Here is a 10276-nt window from a genome sequence, read left to right as displayed (position 1 = left end):
GGGACAGTGATTGGTTGATGTTCTCCTTCCATCCTGTAGGATAGTGATTGGTTGATGTTCTCCTTCCACCCTGTAGGACAGTTACTGGTTGATTTTCTCCTTCCATCCTGTAGGACAGTGACTGGTTGATGTTCTCCTTCCATCCTGTAGGACAGGGGTAGGCAATGTTGGCTCTTTTATGACTTGTGGACTTCAACTCCCAGAATTCCTGAGCCAATCATGCTAGCTCAGGAATTCTGGGAGTTGAAGTCCACATGTCATAAAAGAGCAAACGTTGCCTACCCCTGCTGTAGGACTTTGAGTGGTTGATGTTCTCCTTCCATCCTGTAGGACAGTGAGTGGTTGATGTTCTCCTTCATTCTGTAGGAAAGTGGTTGATGTTCTCCATTCTGTAGGAAAGTGGTTGATGTTCTCCTTCCATTCTGTAGGAAAGTGATTGATGTTCTCCTTCATTCTGTAGGAAAGTAGTTGATGTTCTCCTTCATTCTGTAGGAAAGTGGTTGATGTTCTACTTCCATTCTGTAGGAAAGTGGTCGATGTTCTCCTTCCATTCTGTAGAAAAGTGGTCGATGTTCTCCTTCCATTCTGTAGGGCACTGGCTGGTTGATGTTCTTCCATTCTGTAGGACAGTGAGCGATTGATGTTCTCCTTCATTCTGTAGGATAGTCACTGGTTCTCTCTCATCTTTGAGTTCCGCAAATGTCGATCTCCTCAAGCCCTCCTTTCATGTCTGATTATATATTGACCAGACACTGATGCGGTGATCCTTGGAGCCAGCTGCCATTAGTCTGTCGCTGGGTTGGTTGTGATCTGAGAAGGCTACACAATAGACTGTTGATGTGTGGTAGTCTAAGACTGCTAATGGCTTGAGCTTCTTCCAACCGAAGAGACGGATGCGGTGATCCCAGCCGGCTGTGGCCAAGATCTTCTTGTCTTGGCGTAGGGCCACCTCGGAGATTCCAGGGTTGGTGAGCTGGTACGTTTGTTGAAGCTATGGAAAACATCAAAGGAAAGAAAATCAAAAAGGAACACTCAGATAAAGACGACCTCATTGCTCCCCAAAAAGAATTGGAAACCCCACCTCTCCTACCCTCCACTTCCTGCCATTTCACCAAGACAACTAGACACAAGAATAGTTTTATCCCCGAATGCCATCAATCTGCTAAACAAATACTGTAATTCCCTCAACACTGTTGAACTACTTACTAAGTCTGCACTACTATTACTATTAGTTTTTTCTAATCATTCCTATCACCCATTTCCTCCCACTTATGACTGTAACATGATGTATCCTTAAGATTTTCAGTAATATTGATTGTTTCTTCATTACTTATTTGACCCCTTTGACAATCATTAAGTGTTGTACCACATGATTCTTGACAAATGTATCTTTTTCTTTTATGTACACTGAGAGCATATGCACCAAGACAAATTCCTGGTGTGACCAATCACACTTGGCCAATAAAGAATTATATTCTATTCTATTCTATTCTATTTTATTCTATTCTATTCTCTTCTATTCTACTCTACTGTACTCTATTCTTCTAATTCCAATTCTATTTCCCTTTCTATCAATATTTTCACACCAGGACATGAATTACACTGGTCAACACAAACAAATCATCAGCAAAGGTAATATGTTTTATGGATTTGATGAGCTGATTCAAAAAATACGCTCTATCGCATACAGTTTCTGATATGGAATCATTTTTGTTATTATGTTATTTCTACATTGTCAATGTATGTGGGAATTACTGTTTTCTTAATGTCGCCGGTATATTTCCTATACCTTATAATAACGATGCTGCTCCGTGGAAACTATACCTGCTACAGAAAAACTATATACGTTTTTGAAATCAGAACCAAAAAGTGATTCAGAAAAGTACAAGGTCAACAGTGATTACAGTGTTCCCTCAATTTTCGCGGGGGATGCGTTCCGAGACTGCCCGCCAAAGTCGAATTTCCGCGAAGTAGCGATGCGGAAGTAAATACACTATTTTTGGCTATGAACAGTATCACAAGCCTTCCCTTAACACTTTCAACCCCTAAATTACAATTTCCCAATCCCTTAGCAACCATTTAGATTATTATTCACCATGTTTATTTATTAAATTTTATTAAAAAAATAATTATTAAAGGCGGACGAAAGTTTGGCGATGACATATGACACCATTGGGCGGGAAAAACCGTGGTATAGGGGGAAAAACCACGGCGTATTTTTTAATTAATATTTTTGAAAAACCGTGGTATAGGCATTTCACAAAGATCGAACCCGCGAAAATCGAGGGAACACTGTATTGCAAAAAATATTTTTTGTAGACCTGGGTTATAAGCTGCAAACATATTTAGGATTCTTGCAACCGGCATCTGGGTTTCCTGACACACAAATTTTACCTGCTGTTTAGAAGAACAACCATTTAATGATGAAGGGCCTGGATTTTAAAATATATGAAGAACGGCTGCAGGTTTGGGGTTTGGCTAGCCTAAAGAAAAGGACTGGGGTTGACATGATAGCAACATTCCAGTATTTGAGAGGCTGTCGCAGAGAAGAGGGAGTCAAACTATTCTCCAAAGCACCAGAAGGCAGGGCAAGAAGAAATGGATGGAAAGAAACAACAAAAAAATGACAGTGGAGTGCCATGGTTATCTCAAGAGCTTGGAATGTCCACTTAATGCGCCATCTGGTTTATATTATTAATTCAAACGGATAGAAAGGAACAATTTAATGGGGGTTTATAATAGTCTGGACCAAGAGGAGGAGGAGGGAAGAAAGAGGAGGAGAAGAAGAAGAGGAAGAGGAGAAGAGAGAAAGAGGAAATGGAAAGAAGAAAGGAGGAGGAGGAAGAAGAGGAAAGGAGGAGGAGAATGAGAAAAAGGAAAGGAGTAGGAAGAGAGAAAGAGAAGGAAGAGAGAAAGAGGAGGGGAAGAAGAGAGAAGGAGGAAAAGGAAAGGAGGAGGAACAGAAGAGAAGCGATAGAGGAAAAGGAAAGGAGGAGAAAGGTCAAGGAGGAGGAGAAGAATAAGAGAGAGAGGAGAAGAGGAAGAAGAGGAAGAGGAGAAAAGAGAAGAAAAGGAAAGGAGAAGAAAGAGAAGAAGGAAGGAGAAGAGAGAAAGAGGAAAAGGAAAGGAGAAAGGAGGAGGAATAGGAAGTGGAAAGGAAGAGGAGAATGAGAAAAAGGAAAGGAGGAGGAAGAGAGAAAGAGAAGGAGGAGAGAAAGAGGAGGAGGAGGAAGGGAAGAAGAGAGAAGGAGGAAAAGGAAAGGAGGTGGAAAAGAAGAGAAGCGATAAAGAGGAAAAGGAAAGGAGGAGAAAGGCCAAGGAGGAAAAGGAGGAGGAGGAGAATAAGAGAGAAAGAGAGAAGAGAAAGAAGAGGAAGAGAAGAAAAGAGGAGAAAAGGAAAGGAGGAGAAAGAGGAGAAGAGAGAAAGAGGAAGAGAAAGGAGGAGAGGAAGAGGAGGAAGAGAGAAGAGAGAAGGAGGAAAAGGAAAGAAGGAGAAAGAGGAGGAAAAGGAGAGAAAAAGCAGACAAAGGAGAAGAATACTTCAATTTGTTGATTCTAATCCATTCTAATTGGCTACTGCTGTAAAATAGGTAGGTTTATCTTTCAGGCCCTCAAATTTTCATATTTTTCCCCCCATATTTCGGCAAAGCTTGACATGGCCACAAGTAAAATAACGCCTGCCCTTTCTCCGAAGCCTCTTTCAGCTACAATTCAGTTGGCACGCGACTCCAGAAGATCTATTATTAGGAAGCGTGATGACATACATACAATGCTTGTCGAAATTAGCAGAGCCTGAATTTTCAATTGCATGGGACACAAAACACAAGCACCGTTTCCGCTTCAAGAGATGTTTTTAAGAGCTGGGAACCAACCCAGAACTCAGAATGGTCATAAATTGCATCTTCTAACTTCCCTTCCATCACCCCAGTTCCCAATTCTCTTTTCCGTTTACTGCCCTGCTAGGGATGACAATTCAATATATATATATATTCAATATATATATTTTCCCCCTCTTCTCCAGTCGGATGGGTTTTCCGACATCTTTTCCTAAATTATTTTCGAAGCTGCGCGGTCCTAGTAAATATGTTGCTCCCCGGAGGAGCATCATGCTAAAAAGACTGTGGATTTTCTTCCGTTTCAATCTACGGCTGGCTTCCGAGCCAGAAATGTGGCTGCCACATTTTGCTTTTGAAGGAAAAAAACCCATGGAAATCATATACAGGTAGTCCTCGACTTACGACCGCAATTGAGCCCAAAATTGTATGTTGCTAAGCGAGACATTCGCTAAGTGAGTCTTGTCCCATTCGATGCCCTTTCTTGACAATTGCTGAGCGAATCACTGCAATTGTTTAAATAGTTTACATGGTCGTTAAGTGGGAATCTGGCTTCCCCATTGAGTAAACGTTGGCCAGTTTTCACGCAGCCATTGTAACGGTTTGAACAGCCATTTGAACAGTCTCTAAATAGAATACAATAGAGAATAGAGTAGAGTAAAGTAGAGTAGAGTAGAATAGAATAGAGAGTAGAATACAGTAGAATAGAATAGAATAGAATAATGGAATGTAGAATAAAATAGAGAGTAGAGTAGAGTAGAGTAGAGTAGAAAGTAGATAAAAGAGTAGACTAGAATAGAATAATGGAATGAATAGAATAGAGTAGAGAGTAGAGTAGAAAGTAGATAAAAGAGTAGACTAGAATAGAATAATGGAATGAATAGAATAGAATAGAGAGTAGAGAGTAGAGTAGAAAGTAGATAAAAGAGTAGACTAGAATAGAATAATGGAATGAATAGAATAGAATAGAGAGTAGAGAGTAGAGTAGAGTAGAATAGAATGTAGAGAAAAGAGTAGAGTAGAATAGAATAGAATAGAACAGAACAATGGAATGAAGAATAGAAGAGAATAGAGAATAGAGAGTAGAATAGAGAGTGTAGAGTAGAGTAAAATAGAATAGAGAGTAGAATAGAACATTGGAATGAAGAATCATCTATTCTATATTATTCTATTCTACTCTATTCTGCTCAGAAAAATAAAGGGAACACTCAAATAACACATCCTAGATCTGAATTTCCGGTCACAATTCAAAGTGTTGGTTATGACCTATAAAGCCCTTCATGGCATCGGACCAGAATATCTCCGAGACCGCCTCCTGCCGCACGAATCCCAGCGACCAATTAGGTCCCACAGAGTCGGCCTTCTCCGGGTCCCGTCAACTAAACAATGTCGGTTGGTGAGACCCAGGGGAAGAGCCTTCTCTGTGGCGGCCCCGACTCTCTGGAACCAGCTCCCCCCAGAGATTAGAACTGCCCCTACCCTCCTCGCCTTTCGCAAACTCCTTAAAACCCACCTTTGTCGTCAGGCATGGGGGAACTGAGATATCTCCCCCGGGCCTATACAATTTATGTATGGTATGTTTGTATGTATGTCTTTTTAATAATGGGTTTTTAAAAATATTTTATATTGTAAATTATTAGATTTGTTACAAACTGTTTTTATTGTGTTGTGAGCCGCCCCGAGTCTGCGGAAAGGGGCGGCATACAAATCTAATAAATAAATAAATAAATAAATAAAATAAATATTCTCATTGAATATTTCATTTGCACAACTACTCCATTTGCACAACAGCATGTGAAATTGACTGTCAATCAGTGTTGCTTCCTAAGTGGACAGTTTGATTTCACAGAAGTTTGATTTACTTGGAATTATATTCTGTTTTTTAAGATTTCCCTTTATTTTTTTGAGCAGTGTATATTTTCTCTTCTCTATTTCATTCCATTCCATATTTTCTATTCTATTCTATTCTGTTCTGTTCTATTTGTCTTCTCTTCTCCATTCCATTGTATGTTTTCTATTCTGTTCTATTCTACGACTATCACTAATGATTCTTGATGAATGTATTTTATTTTTTCTTCATGAACACTGAGAGCATATGCACCAAAGACAAATTCATTGTGTGTCCAATCACGCTTGGCCAATAAACAATTTCTATTATATTCTGTTCTGTCCCATTCCGTTCTTTTCTAGAGTATTAAACCACTCCAACCAATCTTCCCCACTTGTATCCATTAGATATTCCCCATAAAATTTCCTCATTCACTTCTGACCAATGCAGGGACCTAACCTCAGACATCTGGAGAGTTGCTGGTTCATTTCTTGTCACCAAGATGGAAAACTTATGGAAAATTAAGGACTGGTTAGAAACATAGAAACTTGACGGCAGAAAAAGACCTCATGGTCCATCTAGTCTGCCCTTATACTATTTCCTGTATTTTATCTTACAATGGATATATGTTTATCCCAGGCATGTTTAAATTCAGTTCTTGTGGATTTACCAACCACGTCTGCTGAAAGTTTGTTCCAAGGATCTACTACTCTTTCAGTGAAATAATATTTTCTCATGTTGCCTTTGATCATTCCCCCAACTAACTTCAGATTGTGCCCCCTTGTTCTTGTGTTCACTTTCCTATTAAAAACACTTCCCTCCTGGACCTTATTTAACCGTTTAACATATTTAAATGTTTCGATCATGTCCCCCCTTTCCCTTCTGTCCTCCAGACTATACAGATGGAGTTCATGAAGTCTTCCCTGATCAGTTTTATGCTTAAGACCTTCCACCATTCTTGTAGCCCATCTTTGGACCCGTTCCCATCTTCAAACCAGCAGAGATCCCAACCAGCCTTGTGACTCATTAGCTCAGCTCCTGCAAACAGCCCCTCCAGGGCCTAAATGTTTTTGCAAGTCTATCAAACCTGCCAAAATGAAGAAATGGTTTAGGGAGGGGGGAGGGCAACGAGACTGACCTCCAGCTTCTCCATCCCTGCACAGCTCCAGAGGCAAAGCTGTTTCTCTGAGGAAGCGGTCACTCCCTGGGCCTTCTCCCCATCGAAGTCAAGGCTCATGATCGGCTCCTGATGACATGTGAGCCGACTCAGCATTCGACCCATGGACAAATTCCACAGAACCACCGATCCGTCCTCGTAGCCGGCCAGGAGGTGAGGGTGAGAGCCAGCGTCGGGCTAAGAGCAGAGACAGCAAACGCAGAATGAAGGCAAACTCCAGGTCGTCCTCGGCTTACGACCAACAGTTCATTTACTGACCAAAGTTATAAAGGCGGTGGGGGGACAAAACAGTTGATTTGGAACTGCTTTTCACACCCATGGCATTTGCAACATCCATGCGAGCAGAATCCAGACACTTGGCCTATTTATGACACTCATTGCACTGGCTGCCGATCAGTTTCCAGTCGCAATTCAAAGTGTTGGTAATGACCCATAAAGCCGTACATGGCATCGGATCAGAATACCTCCGGGACCATCTTCTGCCGCACAAATCCCAGCGGCCGATTAGGTCCCACAGAGTTGGCCTTCTCCAGGTCCCATCAACTAAACAATGTCGTTTGGCAGGCCCCAGGGGAAGAGCCTTCTCCGGAATCAACTCCCCCCAGAGATCAGAACTGCCCCCACCCTCCTTGTCTTTCGCAAACTACTTAAGACCCACCTATATCGCCAGTCATGGGGGAATTGAGACATCTCCCCCAGGCTTTTTATAGTTTTAGGTATGGAATGTGTGTGTTGCATGGTTTTTAAATGATGGGTTTTTAGATGTTTTTTTAATATTAGATTTGTTTACATTGTCACACTGTTTAATTATTGTTGTGAGCTGCCCCAAGTTTTCAGAGAGGGGTGGCATACAAATCTAATAAATTATTATTATTATTATTATTATTATTATTATTATTATTATTATTATGTCAGTACAACACAGCAAACGAGATCACTATGCTGGATTTCGTATTTCATCATCAGTCGGGCGCTTCCCAAGCACCTAGGACTGTGTGATGTAGCGGCGAATTATGTTTGCCGATCCCAGTAAAGCGGCCTTTTGCAATTGACAGATGGAGGTTTTGTCAATTCCGATGGTTTTCAAATTATTATTATTATTATTATTATTATTATTATTATTATTATTATTATTATTATTATTATATTTGTATGCCGCCCCTCTCCGGAGACTCGGAGCGGCTCACAACAGCAAAACAGTACAAATCCAATAGTTAAAAACAATTAAAAGCCCTTAATTTAAAAATCAGTCATGCATCTCATACAAGCCATACGTAAAGAGGAAACGGCCCAGGGGAATCAATTTCCCCATTCCTGACGGCAGAGGTGGGTTTTAAGGAGTTTGCGAAAGGCAAGGAGGGTGGGGGCAGTCCTAATCTCCAGGGGGAGTTGGTTCCAGAGGGTCGGGGCCGCCACAGAGAAGGCTCTTCCCCTGGGTCCCGCCAGACAACATTGTTTAGTCGAAGGGACCCAGAGAAGGCCAACTCTGGTTTTAAACAGTTAAAACCTCTAGAGTAAAATCATTCATTTCTTCTTGGCCGGAGCTAGATGATATTGCTCAGTGGCCCTAGGCCTATTGGCAGAGCCAGGTTTTTAAGGCTTTCTTGAAGGCCAGGAAGGTGGGGGCAGTGCGGATCTCCGGGGGCAGCTAGTTCCAGAGAGCCAGAGCCCACACAAAGGCCAAACTGTGGGCCCTAATCGGTCGCTGGGAGGTATACGGCAGAAGACAGTCTCGTTAGTAGTCTGGCCCTAAGCCATGTAGGGCTTTAAAGGTGATAACCAACACCTATGGGGATTTTGCAGTGTCCTTTTATTTTTATTTTTATTATTATTATTATTATTATTATTATTATTATTATTATTATTATTATTATTATTATTTATTGGATTTGTATGCCGCCCCTCTCCGCAGACTCAGGGCGGCTAACAACAATGATAAAAACAGCATGTAACAATCCAATTAATAAAACAACTAAAAACCCTTATTATAAAAACCAAACATACACACAAACGTACCATGCATAACTTGTAGTGGCCTAGGGGAAGGGATATCCTAACTCCCCCATGCCTGGCGATAAAGGTGGGTCTTGAGTAGTTTGCGAAAGACAAGGAGGGTGGGGGCCATTCTAATCTCTGGGGGGAGTTGATTCCAGAGGGCCGGGGCCACCACAGAGAAGGCTCTTCCCCTGGGGCCCGCCAAACGTTTGGTCGACGGGACCCGGAGAAGGCCATCTCTGTGGGACCTTATCGGCCGCTGGGATTCGTGCGGTAGAAGGCGGTTCCGGATGTATTCTGGATGTCCTTCCCCTGGAATGCGCAGGGAATGGGGATTTTGCAGTTCCCTGAGGATAGGCTGCCGCATGAGTCCGAAAGCTTGGAAAATTAACCCCTGGTCTCGGTGAACTGACCGGATTTGGGTGGTCCTTAAGTCAAGGACCACCTCTATACGTGGCTGCTCCATCCCTGTGGTATTTTTCGCCACCGTTTCGCCACACCGTCGCCGCACCCACCTTGGTCTTGGTGTCCCCCGTGCTAAGAGAACATGCTGGTGATGGGTGTGCGATTGTTTCATTTGTGCATGGATTTATGGCTTGTGCGGCACCTCGGTAGCCTGCTCTGTCAGTTTATTTGCGCTCCAGGCAGACTGACATATTTCCCCATTTTTTTATTATCGTCTCGATACCGATCAACTCCTCCGAGGCAAGTCACACGCTTTCCCGTCCAACTGGGTGAGATTAAATTTGCATGCGCGCGCACTCACTCACATTCACCGTCTCCCCTCTCCCCCCTCCCCCCAGATTGTTCTTAAGAAAAACACCCTGAGTTGGATTAGTATTTATGAGCGTAATATATGGATTATTGTTTAAACGATGTACGGTTGAAAAAGGAGAGGTGAGAAGCAATTCTAAAGAAATGTATTGTTTTCTAAGATAAATGCGAAAAAAATGCCGAAGAGCACAATTTGGGAAGTTATTGTATTACAGTGTTCCCTCGACTTTCGCGCATTCGAACTTCGTGAGTAGCCTATACCACAGTTTTTCAAAAAATATTAATTAAAAAATGCTTCGCGGTTTTTTTCCTATACCAGTTTTTTACACCCGATGATGTCATATGTCATCGCCAAACTAATAATTTTTGCAAATAAATAACAAAAAAAATAATTATTGTTAATAAATAATTATGTTTATAAATATCAGGATAAGTGTCTTACTCAATAGTGAGTATCAGTAATAATGGTGAGTAAATGGTTGTTAAGGGAATGGGAAATTGTAATTTAGGGGTTTAAAGTGTTAAGGGAAGACTTGTGATACTGTCCGTAGCCAAAAATGGTATATTTACTTCCGCATCTCTACTTCACGGAAATTCGACTTTCGCGGGTGGTCTTGGAACGCATCCCCCACGGAAATCGAGGGAACACTGTACTATAAAATAATTTGG

The 10276-nt window shown here is 41.8% G+C and overlaps 1 protein-coding gene across 1 annotated transcript in view; it reads right to left on the bottom strand.

The window, feature by feature from the left end:
• Positions 1-233: 233 nt before the first annotated feature.
• GNB1L (G protein subunit beta 1 like) overlaps positions 234-10276 on the bottom strand; it is a 51063-nt gene continuing 41020 nt past the window's right edge. The window contains exons 6-7 of the mRNA XM_070762164.1: positions 6800-7015; positions 234-991 (exon numbers count right to left, since the gene is read on the bottom strand). Coding sequence (XP_070618265.1) covers positions 725-991; positions 6800-7015 — 483 coding nt within the window. The 3' untranslated portion in view covers positions 234-724. The remainder of the gene's footprint in view (positions 992-6799; positions 7016-10276) is intronic.

The sequence above is a fragment of the Erythrolamprus reginae genome, chromosome 10, assembly GCF_031021105.1.
Source record: "Erythrolamprus reginae isolate rEryReg1 chromosome 10, rEryReg1.hap1, whole genome shotgun sequence".
Taxonomy (NCBI): Eukaryota; Metazoa; Chordata; class Lepidosauria; order Squamata; family Dipsadidae; genus Erythrolamprus; species Erythrolamprus reginae.
This window is presented reverse-complemented; position numbering and strand designations above follow the sequence as displayed.